Source organism: Panthera pardus, unplaced genomic scaffold (genome assembly GCF_024362965.1).
Source record: "Panthera pardus isolate Hobbes unplaced genomic scaffold, ASM2436296v1 HiC_scaffold_13, whole genome shotgun sequence".
Taxonomy (NCBI): domain Eukaryota; kingdom Metazoa; phylum Chordata; class Mammalia; order Carnivora; family Felidae; genus Panthera; species Panthera pardus.
Genome location: NW_026526688.1, coordinates 141,902,823 through 141,922,865, shown reverse-complemented (window position 1 = coordinate 141,922,865; position 20,043 = coordinate 141,902,823). Strand labels below are relative to the sequence as shown.

At 36.4% G+C, this 20,043-nt stretch overlaps 1 protein-coding gene across 4 annotated transcripts in view; it reads right to left on the bottom strand.

The window, feature by feature from the left end:
- CNOT6L (CCR4-NOT transcription complex subunit 6 like) overlaps positions 1–20,043 on the bottom strand; it is a 120,400-nt gene that overhangs the window by 8,171 nt on the left and 92,186 nt on the right. For 3 of the 4 annotated variants that reach the window (XM_019466739.2, XM_019466723.2, XM_019466731.2), the window contains exons 9-11: positions 11,103–11,254; positions 6,624–6,851; positions 4,262–4,464 (exon numbers count right to left, since the gene is read on the bottom strand). In XM_019466739.2, coding sequence (XP_019322284.1) covers positions 4,262–4,464; positions 6,624–6,851; positions 11,103–11,254 — 583 coding nt within the window. Of the gene's footprint in view, positions 1–1,130; positions 1,237–4,261; positions 4,465–6,623; positions 6,852–11,102; positions 11,255–20,043 lie in introns of all 4 variants that reach the window. The other variant, XM_019466749.2, reaches the window with a different exon arrangement.

Sequence of the window (20,043 nt, the reverse complement as noted above, 5' to 3'; positions counted from 1 at the left end):
AAACTGAAGTGCTTTTTTTTGCCCCAGGCTGTGGAGACAAGACAGCAAAGTCAAATTTCTTCCTATCCACATCAAGAGAGCCTGAGCCCAAGTATGAAGAAATATTTCCAGATCTAGAAGTATCTACTTACAAATGCTATACATAATGAGTTCCAGCAATATTTTAAATGGTTATCACAGTGAAATGGGCTACTTAAGAAAAAAAAGAAGAAAGAAAAAAAAAAACTTTTGGTGAAAAAAATTTATTATGAAATTTGGAAATAATTACCTCAGGTTGATTTTGACATGACCATGACCAAATTAAGCAGATAGTTCTTTTGAGGAAGAGGGCTTTGCTGAACATTTACAAACCTTAACCTTCCCACAAATTAAGGTACCTACTTGAATCCAAGGATTTTCTGCCATTAACACTCCAAGTCGAATAGTTAAAGAAATTATGTGAGTACAAGGTATTATCCTTTCATTTTGGCTAATGCCTAATTTTGCAGTGGCATTTTAGGAAAAAGGTTAACAAGGGTCAGGGTAGATTTACTAGCATTTATGAGACCATCCTTTCCTTCAACTATAAACTAAACAAAACACAAATGAAATATTCTGTCACTTATGTTCCATAAACCTCCCACATCATTTTATTAGAGTGTCATTATGCACATCAGCTGCTAGACTTGCAGAATCCTTTGCAAACATAGGCCCCAAGAAAGATGTTAAACACGCCAGAAAGTCAGATGCATTTAATTGGAGGTATCACTTGTACCTATTTTCTTAGTTTGAAACATTCAGAGCAAAAGCTCTTATCAAAACCCTTATTAGCAAGATCATATCTACAAACTCACCCAAATATTTGTACATATGTATGCACATTTACACATTGTTATATCTATAAAGTAGGTTACTAAACTAATGATTTTTAATCTTTTTTTGACTCAAACTTGTTTTTAAAAAAGGCTACAATGTGGGAAAACAGTCTGTATTAGGAAAAACTATAGTAAGTCTATAAAACTGTATTTGGAAAAAAAGTAAAAATGATGAAAATAATTTATGAGCCAGCATTATGCTAAGTATTGTCTTATAAAAGAGAAAATCGTATATTATAAATTTCATAATGTAACAGAGAAAGACTTCAGACTTACTACTTGACAAAATATGAAAATTGTCCTTCCTCTTTTCATTAACTGGTTCGGGCACACCCTTAGATTGATGGGGAAAGAGCAGCAGCAGTAGAAAGTCTGAATTAAGCTGTTAATTCAATGGATCTGGTGTTATGGTCTGAATGTTTCTGTTCCCCCCAAATTCACAAAAATCCTAACTCCTAATGTGATGGCAGTAAGAGGTACAAACTTTAGGGAGGTAATTAGGTCATGAAGGTGGTACTCTCATGAATGGGATTAGTTGCTCTATAAAAAGAGACCCCAGAGAGAGCTCTTTCAGCCTCTCTGTCACGTGAGGATATAAGAAAACAGCTGTCTGCAACCTGGAAGAGGGCCCTCATCCGAACCCAACCATGCCAGTACCCTGATCTTACACGTCCAGTCTAAGTCACACAGTCTGTGGTGCGTATTGTTAGCTATCACTAAGACACCTGTTCTACAAGTAATTTTCGTAACTGCTTACTCACCCTTTTTTTTTTCCAAGTAAGTTCTAGATTAAATGAATCTGAGTTCTAAATATCACTTTTCTACATTTCTAACCTCATCAAGGACCAAGAAAGTAAACAAATGCTAAGCCAAGTAAAAAAATAATGGTAATAACAACAATCCACTGATGGGATGACAGAATATTATATTTGGATCTGTATGTAATACTAATTACATAACATTTTTATATTTGATATTACCTATTTTTACTGACTGCCTTTAATACTGGGATGGTATAAAATGCTTTGTATAAAATTGAAACATTCATTGTTACTTGGATAAAAGCTTCATTCTCTGTTAGGAATGTCCTTACAGTTTGTTCTCTGGTCATCCTATCCCACCCCCTCATCCCATCCATTGATCTAGCCAACCAGCCAGAATATTTATCTTCCCATACATGCCTGTCTCTCAGAGATTTATAACTGTCCTTCCATCTCATCCTATCCTACATATTCAAACATCAAACACTCTGGGTAATGTACCTTTGGTTCTTTACCTGTACGTCTTTGGACAGTGCAAATGGTTCAATAAGATTTTTTTTTTTAATTTTTTTTTAACGTTTATTTATTTTTGAGACAGAGAGAGACAGAGCATGAATGGGGGAGGGTCAGAGAGAGAGGGAGACACAGAATCTGAAACAGGCTCTAGGCTCTGCGCAGTCAGCACTCAGAGCCCAACGCGGGCTCGAACTCATGGACCGCGAGATCGTGACCTGAGCCGAAGTTGGACGCTTAACCAACTGAGCCACCCAGGTGCCCCAATAAGATTTTTGATACAATTATTAAAAACATAAAATCTTTTGAAGAAATATCAACAAAGGATTTTAAAACAATTCAGAAGATTAAGAAAGATGGCTTAGTTTAATAACCCAAATTTTCACTTTGTGGACAAGGAAAAAATAACTTCTATCAAAGCCTAGATGACTTAGAAATGATTTGGTCTTTTTAACCACACACTTGCCAAAACAAGTTGTAGAATTATTAAACACTTATTTTAGGGAACTTTAATTTAGGTTTTCTGGCTTGTGCTGGCAGAGATGTATCATATATCAATACAGTCAAAAAGATGACAATTAACTTATAACAAACTGTGTATCATTAAGTCTAGAGGTTTCCTTTAAGCTTATGGAAGACCAGCGGTGTGCTATAGTAGGCTAGTTCCCGCTTTCTTATTGCTTCATCTCAACTCTGAATTCAACTGTATTATTTGGGAGCTTGAAATCTACCATAGTGGGAATACTTACACCACAGAAATCAACAAACACCACAAGTTAGGGCTTCTAATTCGCAGAAATCTGGTTATTAAATATCTACCAGCACATTACTGCATATGAGTGATTTGAACAAAAGCAACTATCGCTAGAGATAGTATTATCTGCTCTAACATAAAAAATACTAAAATTAGATTCACTTTCTTCTAAGCAATTTTTTCTCCACTTCATGATTACAAAAGCTGACTAATACCATCAGCGCACAAATTTCCTTTCTTCTTCCTACTATTTGTTCCTTAGAAAGGGGCTAACAAGCACTGAAAATATAAAAAAAAAGTTATTGGAGGTGTGAAGAGCCCATTTTGAAAATTTCCTTTGGTATTTTTATTATATTCCCTCTAGGCTTCTTACACCAAACGACTTTCTAAAATCTGCATTTTTTTCAGGATAGTATAAGATTTTGGTATAGATGGCCTGAAATGCCAGAAAGTCAAACAATAAAACAGCTACAGGCAGAGTGATCAGATAAATTGGCAAAGGGAAAGTAAACCTGACTACAGAAAACCACTACAATCAATCGTTTTCTAAAGAACAATTTGTCTTGTACAATGGGCCCTCTAAATTTTTTTTTTTCTTATTCTGCAAAGGTATCTTTCTTTTGTTCTCCTGCCTGGGAATGTAATAGTTTGACTACATGGATATATATCAGACCCTAAGTACAACCCTCTGTAACTTCATCTTCCAAAGAAACTTGGAAAATTTAAAGGTAACCAAGACATCAAAGGAATGTACTAAGAAATTTCTAAGAGAATATTATATATTCATTCAAGATGAACTTAACTAATCAGGATGCTTAACATTTAGATTCTTACTGAAATTTAAGGATGGTATAGACAGGTGAAGATTAACGATATTAAAAAATATAATGTGCTTTGGGGCGCCTGAGTGTCTCAGTCGGTTAAGCATCTGACTTCAGCTCAGAAGTCATGACCTCATGGTCCATGAGTTCAAGCACATCTGGCTCTGTGCTGACAGCTCAGAGGCTGGAGCCTGCTTCGGATTCTGTGTCTCCGTCTCTCTCTGCCCCTCCCCTGCTCTCAAACAAACATAAAAAAAATTTTTTTTTAAACAAAGTGCTTTTAACGGTGCCTGGCACAAAGTGAGCATTTTGGAAGTTTTTGCTATTTATCAATATTACTTGAAATTTGAAAAAATCAGGGTTCAAAAAATTCTCAAGTCAGCAATAACAAAAAAGAAAAATAACAAACCTCCTTACATTTAGGGACAAAGTTAGCCAAGACAGAGAATATAAAAACTCCTGAATATTATACAATTAGGCATATAATAATATAGACCTTCCTTGCCCTATGTTTGTATTTGAAATAATTTCTATACCAGCTCAGAGGCGGTCACTCACTTTGAAATCAAAGGTGTAATTGGTGTAAGGCATCAAGTTATTTTCATAGGCGCTCTTCAGTTGGAAGCCATGTGTGATTCTCCCTTCTGAGCTTCCATTCTTTCCATTGCAGCTGAAGTTCATAAGACACTCATTGTACCTTAGTTCCTTGAAGTCTTTATGGTTGTCAGCTACTCCTCCATTGCTTAAATATTCCACAACACCTACCAGAATAAAGAAGGAAGAAATACTATCATTTAGCATTTAGACGTTATGTAAGACTTTGTGACCAAAATTTTGTGGTCAGGTGGATGTACCAGGTTCAGAGTGGTATTATTAGGTTGACCCATATGCAACTGCCTTTTTGTGACAGTTCAAAACAAAACAAAACAAAACAAGAAACAATAAAATAAACAAACACCAACAATTTCTTATGGTTAAATCAAACTGAAGGGTATTTGCCTACTTCAGAGCAAAGCATCAGGGTCACCCAGAAATATCTTCAGTTTTCTTAATGGTACTTCAAGCTAAAGATGATTCCTGGGCCCAAGGTGGCATTCACTAAGAAGGTTTTGATTCTGAAGGCTTTTAGAATATTATCCTAAACCACTACTTCTTTAGTATTTAATTGTTCCATGCAATCAACTTTCGGAGTATGTAAAATATAGCATACATAATAAAAAATCATTTATAACAAAAATAGATCTTGCATCTTCAACATTTCAATATTTATAGTTTCAGCTATGAAATATTCTTTATTTTGAGCTACAGGGAGTTCTTTCAGTCTGATACTATAAAGAACATCATATACTCCAGATATACTACTTGGTCAAAAATATTAGATGTGTCTAAAAAGCTAAAGAGAGTAGAAGCATTCAAAAATACATTGCTTCCATTTAATAAGTAAAATGAAAAATATATCACAACCCTAATGATGATGATCAGTGAACACGGTCAGCCATCTCTTTCTATTTGTGATCAGGAATGATAACAACATATAATGAATAAATGATGAAACACAGTATCAGTACTGTGAAGAAGTGAAAAGGAGTGATCATTTATCTAGGATTTATTACACGCCAGGCACTGCTTTATACACTTAAACCTCACAAGCAGCTTTATGCGGTGGATAAAATTATTACCCTCTTATTTAAAAATAAAGAACTTAGTCATAGATTGCACTTCTAAGTGGTAGAACCGAATCCAACTCTGACAGTCTGGCTCCAGAATCAGCTCATCGTGCTGTGCTTTCAAATGACAGCTCACTGGCTTAACTGAGATGGGAGAAACTTATACCTGAGAGCATTTCAACTCAAAAAAACAGAACTTAGAAAAGAAGGCATGGTTAAGGTGTCAATTGGGTTAGGGGCTAAAGACAAACATTTGTAAGAGGATGATTTCAGCATTTATTTACTAAGGAAAAAAGTAAATATTTTCTAGATTTGTGACTTTTATGAATTTCCAATTGCAAGCATTTGGGTTATTTCACATTTATTGTTGAGGGATTATCTAAACAATTTAAAATAGCTTACTGAAAATGTACAAAATTTAGAATATGCTTCAGTAATAGCAAAATAGTAATAACTGAACATTTTACATTTGAACTTGAATATCTAAAATGCAGAACTAGTTTTTTGCAAAGATCTAAAATTAGTTAGGACATAAAGTAGTTTAGTGGAGCTCAAGAAGTAATGTCAAATCCCAGGAGAATGTTGGTCAGTCTTCTGCACCTATTATCAGCATTCATATATCACTTAATGAATTCACTAAAATGTGGCCAACCTTACTAAACTTAGATAGCTCCTGCTGCTAAATATTTCCTGGTTGCCTCTTCCCCATTACACTCTGTGCTCCAGGAGGCTGATTTTTACTTGCAACAACTACAAACCCCCTCCAACTCTAGCTTCTAGCTGCATTTGGTCAATGGGCAGCACTGGCAGGAGAGTAGAGTGAGGTAGGGATATATATTTCCCCCTGACTCATTTTCTGTTGATGCCAGAGATTGACAGCATCAGTTATAATTTAAAGCCATTGCTCCTACTACATAACCCTCTCCTTAGAACTACATTTTCCAAGTTGTGACAGCAGTTCCTACCACTTTCCAAACCTTTAGGTGAAGGTGTGGTAAAGGGCCTCAAATTCCCCAAGTGGTAGAGTACTGCATCGCCCATGGTTTTGTGTCCCTTAACCCTGTACACATCTTTAGAAATAGCTTCTTTACTAAACTCTCAATTAACCCCATGCCCTATCTTCCCAGGAGTCTTATTAATACACTCTCTAATTTAGCAGAGAAATTCTCCACTCAAAAGTTGGGAGGTGGCTGGTCCTCCAAAGAGAAGTTAGAGTAAAACTGAAAGCAATGAGGAAATGATGTTATAAATACCTGAATCTGGCAATGAGTTAAGATCTGCACATAGCACCAGCGGGATGGAATTAGGATCTGCAGTTGGGCTGCCAGGCCTACTAGAGGCTTTCTCCAGAATGTTTTTAACCTCTGAGACAAACATCATGGTCTGGATAAGTTTCACATCAGAATACTCTGGGTCCCAATGCATGTGGGCATTTGCCACTATAAGCAGCTGTTTGTCTGCAGCATGAATAGGCTTCATACCTAAATTTAAACATTAGAAAAAGGAGAAGATTGTTTTATGTATCAAAAGAGCAGCATCTTAAGGTTTTCTCCCTCAAATCCACAGCCTCTTCCTTATTTTTTTCCCCATTAATGTATATCTTCCCCTTTATCTCAAAATGTAGTTTTTAGAAGCTGATGTGCTAAGATTCTGGTAATCCCTACATAGGAATTACTCCTCTAGATCAGGGTAGGCAAACTGCAGCCATGGGCTAAATCTGGCCCACCACCTGTTTTTATACAGCCTGTATGAGCTAAGCCTGGTTTTACATTTTTAAAAATTTCTACAAAAATTTCTTGGAAAGACTGTGACAGAGACTACATGTAGTCCAAATATTAATTATCTGGCCCTTTACAGAAAAGGTTTGCCAACTTCTGCTCTATATGCCCAAGTTAAGAATTGTATCATGATATAATCAATATTTGATTCTAGTACTTCATTTGATGAGTTCTTGCTGTAAAGAAGTACTTTAAATATCTCTGTCATTTAAAGATCACAATTACCTAATGAGGCAGCTTTTCAGTTATTTGAATGACCTAAACCTTAAATTTAAATTCTTCCCACTGCCCAGTACTCATTCACCATGCATTCCCTGAGCACGAGTGATAGGTCATAAGAAAAGGCAGTAACACCATATATATATACATATATATATAAATCATACAAATTACGTAAGGAAGGAAGTTTCCTACCAAAACAAATTCATATCACACACCCAAATAAAGTAATTTTAAAAAGGAGACTTAGAGAGTAATGTGCTTTCAAAATCTGGACACTTGGGTTTTCGACTTGGGTTTTTTTTTTACTATTTACTTTGGTGTTGGGCCAGTCACATAACTTTTTTGGTACTCAGGTTCATTTGGAAAGTGAGATATTCAACCAGAAAACTTTAAGGTTCTTCCCACCACCTAAAATTTTTAAAATGTTGTCAAAGCATTAGCTTTTGAAATGGGAGACAAGATAGATAATACATTAAAAATTGTGAAAATTAAACTCAGTTAACATTCATAAACAACAGTTAATAAAGACATCCATAAGATATTTAAAACACAAAGCTCACTTTGTGTGACATGATGCATTTAAATATAACTATACACATACAGTCTCTATGTAGTAATGAGTAAAGAAATTAACAAGAGAGTATGAATGAGATATGGAACTTTTCACTTTTTACTTTATACATTTTTATACTAATGTCATATTAGTCAACATGCAAAATTAATTTTTCTATTAAAATTTCTATATTACTACCCTATGATACAGCAGTTGCACTACTCAGCCATCAAAAAAGAATGAAATCTTGCCATCTGAAATGACATGGATGGAACTAGAGAGTATTATGCTAAGTGAAATAAGTCAATCAGAGAAAGACAAACACCAAATTTAAGAAACCAAAGAGATGAATACAGGCGGGGGTCGGGGGGGGGGCAAACCATAAAAAAGACTCTTAAATAAAGAGAACAACCTGAGGATTGCTAGAAGGGAGATGGGGGGATAGGTTAAATGGGCAATGGGTATTAAGGAGGGCGATTATTGTGATGAGAAGTAGGTGTTATATGTAAGTGCTGAACCATTTAATTCTATACCTGAAACTAACATTACACTGTATGTTAACTGGAATTTAAATAAAAACTTGAAACTACGAAAAAAAAATTCTATACAAATGTCTCTTAAATTTTTCTATTGAAACTATAAACTCTGCAGAAAAAGACCTAACTTTCTAGTCTACTATTTTGATAGTTTCCTTTCACCTTACACCAAGGTATAATTATCTTCAATGTTGAGTAATAAGTAACTGAAGTGTCTGTTATATGTGGCAGAAGGAGTCATTTTTTAAAATTTGAGGGCACCCTGGGTGGCTCAGTCAGTTGGCTCAGGTCATGATTTTGGGGGGGCGGTTCATGAGTTGCAGCCCCACATCAGGCTCTGTGCTGACAGCTCAGAGCCTGGAGCCTGCTTCACATTCTGTGTCTCCCTCTCTCCCTCTCTCTGCCCCTCCCCTGCTTGTGCTCTCTCTCTCTCTCAAAAGTGAATTAACATTAAAAATTAAAAAAAAAAATTATTGAGGTACAATTGACATTTTGGTTTTGTTTTCTCTGCTCATTTGTTTTGTTCTTTAAATTCCATAGATAAGTGAGACTGTACAATATTTCTTTCTCTGACTTATTCCATTTAAAATAATGCCCTCAAGGTCAACTCATCATTACAAATGGCAGATATTCTTTTTATAGCTGAATAGTATTTCATTGTGCATATATACTACCTTTTCTGTATCCATTCATCTGTTTATGGACATTTAGGTTGCTTCCATGTCATGGCTATTGTAAATAATGCTGCAATACACATGAAGGTTCATATATCTTGTCAAGTTAGTATTTTCATTTTCTTTGGATAAATATCCAGAAGTGGAATTGCTGAATCATATGGTAGTTCTGTTTTTAATTTTTGTGGAACCTCCATATTGTTTTCTATAGTAGTTGCACCAGTTTATATTCCCACCAATGGTGCACAAGGGTTCTCTTTTCTCCACATCCTCAACAAGACCTGTTATTTCTTGTCATTTTGATAATAGACACACTAACTACTATAACTATCTCATTGTGGTTTTGATTTCCATTTCCCTCATTATTAGTGATGGTGAATATCTTTTCATATGCCTGATGGCCATCTCTGCCTTTGAAAAAATGTCTATTCAGACCCTCTGCCTATATTTTAACCTGATTTTTGTTTTTTTGTTTTGCTACTAAGCTTTATGAGATATTTATATATTTTGGAGAGTAACCCCTTATCAGACACATGATTTACAAACATAGAAACAGTCATTTTTAATGCAATTTGATCATAATATAAAAATTTGTGGCCAAAATTCTCTAAGCTCCATTCTTTCCTGTAAGTTTTATAGTGTCACTTCTGGCTGTAGACTAAATGTTCACTATATTAAAAATTAAAAACTATTAAAAACAAAGGGGCCATGAACACCTTCTATAATATTAAATTCCTCTCATAGGACTATGAGACATATTTCAAAATGTGAAAAGTGTCTACGGTATAATTTATAATTACTCTTCTGAAAAGTAAAAGGAGAATAAAACTCCAAAGAAACTCAATTTTCACATTACCAGACAAAGAGGTACCAAACTTTTGAAAGAATGGGACTGGAAAGGACATAAAAGTAGGTAAAAATGGAAAGGCTAAAAAAAAGAAGAAAAAAATTTTAATTCTGTATCAAAGATTGTACGATGAGGGATAAACTGAAGAACAGAGAGAAAAGGAGGTCTGACAAGCATGGTCTGAATAATACAAATCAATACCCAAAGCAAAAATCTTTTCTTCTGGGGCGCCTGGGTGGCGCAGTCGGTTAAGCGTCCGACTTCAGCCAGGTCACGATCTCGCGGTCCGTGAGTTCGAGCCCCGCGTCAGGCTCTGGGCTGATGGCTCGGAGCCTGGAGCCTGTTTCTGATTCTGTGTCTCCCTCTCTCTCTGCCCCTCCCCCGTTCATGCTCTGTCTCTCTCTGTCCCAAAAATAAACAAAAAACGTTGAAAAAAAAAAATTAAAAAAAAAAAAAAAAAAATCTTTTCTTCTATAGTAAGTACATGAAACAGTTTAAAAATAAAGCCCTAATGTGGTCTTACATCTTTTCTGTGCTCTTGCCTAAAATATAATAGTTAAGTAAACAATGAAATGCTCAAAGGCAGGCAGCAGAAAGGGGGGAAAAAGGTTTGGATATGCAAAGTACATATTGAGTTTCTGACTTTGAAGGAAGCTATAAATAATCTAAAATGTAAAAGATAAGTACCAGGTAGATAAAAGATCCTGCTTTTACCCTGACAATGACTGAGATGTAACAAAGAAATTAGAGAAAACTTGCCAAGTGCTTAACCTTAAAGACAAAAGATTTCACACTCAAGAAGCTAAAAATATGGCGAAAAACAGAACCAACTCATCATAATTTCCAAATTCAGCCTAACTAAAGCATTTCCTACTTCAAATAACCTTTTGGAATTAATTGCAATATTAAAGACTTTCCTTTTTAGAAATTACCTATTAAGTAATATCTCTAGAAATATACGATGGTTTACATAATAGTGTTATTTTCCCGCCCATCTCCCTTAACTTTCCTTAAAGACAAGAAAATAACTGTGCAATAAATAAAGAGTCTGTGCACTTGTTTAAGATGGGAAAGCATGGGATGGTATTTATTTTTAGTAAGAACGTTTTAAACTGCACTCACCTGTTCCAAATAGTTCTTTGTGGACCTCTAATACCACAGCGACACCAATATTATCTTTTGTCATCACTCTGTTCAGCATAGCTTCGGATCCATCTGAATTAGCCATTGCCACTTGGTTAAATTCCACTGTATGCTTCTGCACCAAAGTAAATCTAAAAGGCACAACACATTATTATTATGATATTAGATACTTGGACTATCATACTAAAAGGCATTAAATGAGGGAGCACAAGACACAGATACAATTTACTGTCTCCCTAGTCATCTTCCATCTGCAAAGGGCCATGCAATCAGCTCTGGCCTGTGAAACATAAGAAGTCAGATTAAGAACTTTCTTAGAAGTGCCATGTAGCAAAGAAGGCATAATATATATATATTATGGCATATATATATATATATATATATATATATATATATATATTAAGGAGAAAGAACAGAGTAAAATCTACGTACCCTGTTTGCAGTTTTATTCTTACCACATCAAGAGATTTGTCAAGAAAATGCAGGGTCACACCCTTATCTCAACTAAGGAGAAGCCAACTTTACTATCTCGCCTTTTCCAGAAAGCTGGAGTTACATTATGTAAGGGTTCAGGGTTAACAGCTTCTATAAGGCAGAAAATGGCTCCCTCTGGGACTACAGTTTCTGCACTAATAGTATTTTCTTTCTTTACTTACAAATTAAGTATTGTAGACTTATAGTATTTAATAGAATTGAGTCTAGCACTGAAATTTAATAGCAGTATGATTTTGGGTCAAGCCATTTAAACTCTTTAAGCCTAGTTTTATCAGTTTTGTAAAATATCTTATAAATGGCCAAAACCTACTAAATATACTACTTTTTGCTAAGTATTACATGGAGTAGACACCTCTGTCCTTTTAACTGGCCTACACTACCCCATTTTCCTCCTAGCTTTGAAACAGAAATATGCAATTATCTCTTTAAAAATAGTGACTAAAGTCTTACTATGCTGCAGGACACTGTGCTAGACAAACGATACTCCACTCCCTGCTCCAATTCTGGGAGAGGTCTCACGCATGGAGAAGAATAAAAAGTCAGATCATATTTATTTTCTAACCCAGAGTGATAGAAGGGAGCATAGTTTTCATTCTCTACTTTAAGGAGGTGATCTTTTCCTAAAACATGAAGGAAGAAATAATGGAAGGCTATGAAATGATGTTAGAGAGGAAAGGGAATAATGGAAGGTTCTAAGCAAGGACATATTACTTAATTTATATGTTTTAAGATCATTCCAGATGCTTAGTAGAGAATGGATTACAGGAGCTAAAGTGGGAATTATGAGACCAAACAAAGTTTTTGAGGTTATATAAATGACAGGTGATGGTGGCTTGGACTAAGGCAAGAGAAATAAAGAGAAGATTCAAAATATGTTCCATAGGTAGACTTGACCATCCTCCATATCAGACTTTTTCAAACAATTTCTGGCAATATTCCCATAGATAAAACAAATTAAAGTAGTATTGTGTTTGAATAAATCAATCACTGAAAACAATGAATCTGTTCTGACAAATAAAAAAATTTTAAATCAGAGGGTACTGATGATTATAGTCTTGTATAAGTCTCTGTATCCAACTTATTTCTGTATTTTGTTTTGGTTGCAGAGTATTAAGAAACATCCTGATTCACAGAGACACACAGATATAAGTGGTAAATAACTGACCTTGAACTCAGAAAACCTAAGCAAGCAGGTGAAAATTTGATTCAGGTCTGCACCAAAACAAGTCTATCAAGCAGCATATCCAAAAACATGTTATTAATTTGCAAAGTGTTAAAATTTGATATTTGAAATATTTGGGTGAATATGTTATTTTTAAATTAAGTTTAATTATTTGTACTAAGTTTTTGAAGTACCTTCTAAATATTTACAGAACTCTTGAGATTTATTTATAGGAATCCAAGGCTCTGTAGGAAAGTGTGAAAATCCTGTTTTAACAGTAATATTTTTAGTGCTGGAATACTTTAATTCTACTGAAGTCAGGTCCTTGTGAGAGAGGGAGGGTATGCAACAATTAGAAATGCCCTCATCAACTAAAATTTGTTTCCCTCTATCTTTCACCCAATAAAGCTCGATCTAGATATGTTCTTTAAAAGAATATAGATTAAAACCTAGAATCTCTTCTACTTGACACTACTTTAAATATCACACCATTACGTCTTTTCTAATAAAAGAAATGCCAACTCCTTATATGACATATGGTGTGAGATGGCTGTTCACCTGAAACAACTCAATGAACTAGTGCCTTCTTCATTTGCGATTGTTTATTTTTGTTAATAAAGACAGAAACTGCACTTTGGGGAGAGCCATATTAATTATAAGCCAAATAAGAACTAATTTTGGTCTTTTCTGCTTCTTAAACCAGGTCTCTTCAGTCCTGCATTTTATAGGTGCTTTAAAAACAATGGGAAAACGTTACTTTATTATGTTACATATGTTTATTGTACAGATTTGGGAGCAAGAAAAAATATAAAGAAAATTGAAAGTTATCTGCAACCAAACATCCCCATTAACAAGTCAATATAATTCCCTAGACTTTTCTCCATGCATTTGCATACAAATATTTTTATATAATTAAGATAATACTCTCTAATTTTATATTTTGGCTTATTAATAAACATTCTATCAGGGATACTTCCCTATAAATTATTATTCAAAATCAATACATATGATTATATTATATAAGCCACTTTACAGATTCACAATTTATTTAACTGATTTGTGGTGGACATTTAAATTATTTCTGACTTGAGCTATTATAACCAATGCTATTGAACATTTTTGCATATAAATATTTTTCTGTACCCTCAAATGATTTTAAATTTTTTTTTTTTTAACGTTTATTTATTTTTGAGACAGAGAGAGACAGAGCATGAACGGGGGAGGGGCAGGAGAGGGAGACACAGAATCTGAAACAGGCTCCAGGCTCTGAGCTGTCAGCACAGAGCCCGACGCGGGGCTTGAACTCATAGATCGTGAGATCATGACCTGAGCCGAAGTCGGCCGCTTAACCGACTGAGCCACCCAGGCGCCCCTGTACCCTCAAATGATTTTATCCCTTACTCTTTCTTTTTCCTTAAGAATCTAAGAGTAGCAGACTTCATTTCTATTGAGTACCCTTTCTTGAATTTCTGTTCATTAGTACACCACTCACATATTAAGGGAACTTGACTTTTTTAATTTTTATTTTAATTCCAGTTAGTTAACGTACAGTGTTAAGTCTCAGGTATATGATATAGTGATTCAACAATTGCATACACCACCCAGTACTCATCACAAGTGCACTCCTTAATCCCCATCACCTACTTCACCCACCTCCCCTCTAGTAAACCATCAGTTTGTTCTCTACAGTAAAGAGCCTGTTTCTTGGTTTGTCTCTTTTTCTCCCCCTTTGCTAGTTTCTTAAATTCGACATATGAGTGAAATCATATGGTATTTGTCTTTCTCTCGGACTTATTTTACTTAGCATTATACTCTCTAGCTCCATCCATGTCATTGCAAATAGCATGATCTTGTTCTTTTTCATGACTAATATTCCAATGTGTGTGTGTGTATCTTCTTTATCCATTCATCAATCAGTGGACACCTTGGGCTGCTTCCATATAGTGGCTATTGTAATGTTTGTTTATTTTTTTTTTTTTTTCAACGTTTATTTTATTTTGGGACAGAGAGAGACAGAGCATGAACGGGGGGAGGACAGAGAGAGAGGGAGACACAGAATCGGAAACAGGCTCCAGGCTCTGAGCCATCAGCCCAGAGCCTGACGCGGGGCTCGAACTCACGGACCGTGAGATCGTGACCTGGCTGAAGTCGGACGCTTAACCGACTGCGCCACCCAGGCGCCCCATGTTTGTTTATTTTTGATAGAGTGCAAGCGTGAGCACATGAGCAGGGGAGGGGGAGGAGGAGGGAGAGGGAGAGGGAGGGGGGAGGGGGAGGGGGGAGGGGGAGGGGGGAGGGAGAGGGAGAGGGAGAGGGAGAGGGAGAGGGAGAGGGAGAGGGAGAGGGAGAGGGAGAGGGAGACAGACCAGACACACAGACACAGAATCCAAAGCAGGCTCGAACCCACGAACTGCAAGATCATGACCTGAGCTAAAGTCGGACGCTTAACCAACTGAGTCACCCAGACATCCCCATCTTAGCTATTATAAATAATGCTTCTCCAAACATAGGGGTGCATACATCTCTTTGAATCAGTGTTTTTGTATTCTTTGGTAAATACCCAGTAGTACAATTTGCTGGATCATAGGGTAGTTCTATTTTTAACTTTTTGAGGAACCTCCATACTACTTCCCACATTGGATACTCCAGTATTCATTTCCACCAACAGTGCGAAGGTTCCTTTTTCTCTCTCCACATCCTTGCCAAAACCTGTTGTTTCTTGTGTTGTTGGTTTTAACTATTCTGACAGGTGTGAGGTGATATCTGATTGTAGTTTTGTATTTCTCCTGATAGGTGATAATTAAGCATCATTTCATGTGCTCGTTGGCCATCTGTAGGTTCTTCTTTGGAGAAATGGTCTGTTCTTGTCTTCTGCCATTTTTAAAATTGGATTGTTTTGGTTTTTTGGGGTGTTGAGCTGTACAAGTTCTTTACATATTTTGAATACTAACCCTTTATCAGATATGCCATTTGCAAATATCTTCTCTCATTCCATAGGTTGCTTTTTAGTTCTATTGACTATTTGTTTGCTGTGCAGAAGCTTTTTATTTTGATGTAGTCCCAGGTTTGCTTTTGTTTGTTTTGCTTTTATTTCCCTTGCTTCAGGAGACCTATCTAGAAAAAAGTTGTTATGGCTGATGTCCAAGAAGTTACTGTTTAAGGGCCCTTTAAAACTTCATCCTTTTTTTTCCAGAAGATTAAATATCCCTGCCATCTTTTGGTTTTCACAAATCTTATGTGTATGTATTGGTCTTCTCTGAAATAATCGAAAGTCTCAATAAGACAGAACCAGTAATAAAAATAATACATGCTGCCCATTACTGAGGATCAACGTTGTATCAAGACTTTTTACAGGTACTTCACACCTATTGATCCTAAACTTTGCAAAGACTTTGCAAAGGAGTGATTATGGAAACACACTGCCCAGTTTCCTCATCAATTGTCCAGGAATTGCTCCAGCTGCAAAGAGCTACTTCATCCAAGGTCAAGTACTTCTAGGAGCGGCCCTCATACAGTTATATATCAAAAGCAAAAGATAAAGGTTTGGGGATTTGGGTCCTTCCTGGGTTAACTCTCACAGGTCATTTCAGCTCCAAAGCTACAGCTGGCAGAGTCCTCTGAGGCTGTTCACAGGCCTGCAACACAACTCTGTTCTCTATGCCCAATTCTATTTCTTCTCTGTTCCTTTCCACAGGGGAACACCAAACTACCTTATCTTTTAGAAAAATGAGATGGTTTATTCATCTTCAACAACCTAGAACTTCTATACTGCAACATTCATAATAGATTACCCATGCCAGTTCTATAGTTATACTTTTGCAAGATCTTTTAGTACCAAAAGGTGTAATTATCTTGATATGGAAACCTAACTAGTTCAGTCAGTATACTGACTCTCCTGTCTTACCAATCTCCTCTTCACTTGTCTTACTTTGGTCTTTCCACTTTGAAGATAATTCTCAATAGAGATCGTGAAAGCAAAACAGAAGATGTAAACCCAGTGTTTTTTTTTTTTTTTTTTTGTCTTGATCCTCAATTAGTGATTACACAACCTACAATGGGTAACAGCCCTTCTTTACAGTACATGGTATTTAAAATATCCTTGTTGCCTTAACGCTTTCACCAAGCCTCTGCTTTTTCTTAATCTTCTTGGCAAAGATCACAGGTTCAATCAATTTTTTTTAATTTGTTTATTTTGAGGGAGGAAGGGAGGGAGGGAGGGGGAGAGAGAGAGAGAGAGAATGCATGTGTGCACACACATGCATGCATGTGAGTGGGAGAGCAGCAGAGAGAGAGAGGGAGAGAGAGAGAATCCCAAGCAGGCTTTGCACTGTCAGTGCAGAGCCAAACACAGGGCTCAAACTCACTGTGATACTGTGACCTGAGCTGAAATCAGGAATCTGACGGTTAACCAACTGAGCCACCCAGACACCTCTCAATCAACTTCTTTTTAAAATATGCGCTTGAGGGGCGCCTGGGTGGCTCAAACGGTGGTTGAGCGTCCGACTTCGGCTCAGGTAATGATCTCCCAGTCCGTGCGTTTGAGCCCCACTTCAGGCCCTGTGCTGACAGCTTGGAGCCTGGAGCCTGCTTCGGATTCTGTGTCTCCCTCTCTCTCTGCCCCTCCCCCCCCGCTCATGCTCTGTCTCTCTCCCTCTCAAAAATGAATAAATGTTAAAAACAATTTTTTTAAATACACATTTGAGGGGCACCTGGATGGCTCAGTCGTTTGAGCATCTGATTTCAGCTCAGGTCATGATGTCGCAATTCATGAGTTCGAGCCCCACACTGGGCTCTCTGCTATCAGGGCTTCTGATTCTATGTCTCCCCCTCTCTAAGCCCCTCCCCCACTCTCTCTCTCTCAAAAATAAAATAAACATTTAAAAAAATTTTTAATGGGGGCACTTGGGTGGCTCAGTCGGTAAAAAGTGTCCGACTTCAGTTCAGGTCATGATCTCTTGGTTCGTGAGTTCAAACCCCAAATCGGGCTCTGTGCTGACAGCTCAGAGCCTGGAGCCTGCTTTGGATTCTGTGTCTCCCTTTCCCTCTGCCCTCCCCCCCATCTCAAAAATAAACAAACATTAAAAAACTTTTTTAAGTGTTTAAATAAAGAAATAAAAATACATGCTTAGTTACTGACTTTTCTCCATTGGAAAAAAAAAAAAAAAAACACATCATTTAAAAATGAATCCCACAGGATACCTGAGTGGCTCAGTCAGTTAAGTGTCCAACTTCAGCTCAGGTTGTGATCTCACAGTTAGTGAGTTTAAGCCTCACATCAGGCTCTGTGTTGACAGCTCAGAGCTTGGAACCTGCTTCAGATTTTGTCTCCCTCTCTCTCTCTCTGCCCCTCCCTCACCCACTCTCTCTCAAAAATAAACAAAAATTAAAAATTTTTAAAAATAAATAAAAGTGAATCCTGAACAATTATTTAGTTTATTACATGCTTCCAACCACCTCTCCAAACTTTCTTCCCAACTGGTATAATTAATTATTGTATTGCCTCACTTTTGACTTTTATAACTTCCCAGTCTTCTTGGATTATCAACTTTTTAATGTCTTTGGTTTCAAAAAGTTCAGAAAAACAAAACCAGTTTTCCTAAACAGAGTATATATGTCCTTCTAACTAATACTCCTTTCCTTGGCACTTATAAATACTAAAGAGGACAGAGTCACGCTCAAGTTTTGTCATTTCTACTTCACCAATAGCTGAAGATCCAAAGAGATAGTTGAGAACTAAGGAACCAAAGAAAGTTCCTTCTTCACAGTGAGAATTAAGTAAGATGTGCCTCTTGTAGCTCAAGAACTTTTTTTTAGGTACCCTTCCTTAAGAACATTTCCAACACTAGTGAAGATAGCCATAGTCTCCTACAGCTTGTCTTCTTTTCATATTTTATACTACATTTATAATATAGTAAGAAATTATTCTCCATTTTCCATCCAAATTACCTTACCAATTTAATTGGTTACCTTACTTCTTAATTTCCTCCCTACACACAGCCAGTGCACTCCACTCTGCTTCTACTTTTTGTCTCACAGATTTACATACAGGTGACATTTTGACATACAGAGAGGTCTCCCTCATTCCTTCTATTAAATGTTTTGAAAAAAACATATTGGTTTATAGCTGCTTTCCACTCACAAATCCAAACCATCAGGCCTTGGTAATGAGTAAAAACTTTTAAATGTGCCTCTATTTCAATTCATTTTAGTACTCCTATTCTATACCTAGTACACATATGCTATAAGCATTATTCCTGATGCTATTTTCTTTATTTTAGTCTCAGAAGTCTTCTATTTACCTTTCTGAAAGTGTTATTTTACAGAAAGTCAAATGGGCATAAGAGAGATCATATACAATAAAGATTGATATAATAAAAAAACAAAGACCCCACCTTTTCACATGATTTGAGATAGATTTTTAGGATGAATGTTTCAAATACAGGAAGAACATGTCCAAAACAGCCCTTCAAACAGAACAAAGAGATAACTCAATTTCTTACTAGCCTGTGATCTAGAAGTAATTTTATAGGCTGTGATGTAATTAATTCAACGGTAGAGAGAGACAGTGAATGCCAACTATGAGCAAACAAAACAATCTGTAAGACCTGAGTAATATTCCCTCCCTGAATTCATTTACAAGCCAAAAGGAACAAAAGGTACATAGTCAAAAGTATAACCACAGCAAGGTAAACTATGACCCTTTCTGGATCATATTCCAGCACTCCTAAACCTAAACCAAATGGAAGTTTTTACTGTATATTCAGTATAAGATGCTATAAAATATGTTCTTGGGTCCCTTTAAATAATCATGGGAGTGCCAGAAAATAACTTGCTAAAAAAGGTAAGCTTAGAGACCAGCATAAATAGGGAAGAAAAGTAGATTATGTACTATCCTACGTAACTTTGTACAACTCTTTGAAACACTGAAACCACTTTCACATTCTTGATCATTTTAGCCATATAAGAAATCATTCAAGTTAGGGGTGACTGGGTGGCTCAGCCAGTTAAGCGTCCGACTTCAGCTCAGGTCATAATCTCGCAGTCTGTGAGTTTAAGACCTGCATCGGGCTCTGGGCTGACGGCTCAGAGCCTGGAGTTTTCTTCAGCTTCTGTGTCTCCCTCTCTCTCTCTCTGCCCTTCCCCCACTCACACTCTGCCTCTGTCTCTCTCTCTCAAAAATAAACTTTTAAAAAAAAGAAAGAAAGAAAGAAATCTCTCAAGTTAGGTGAAGCAGTTATTATATCTATTGTGGCATTTGTGGCA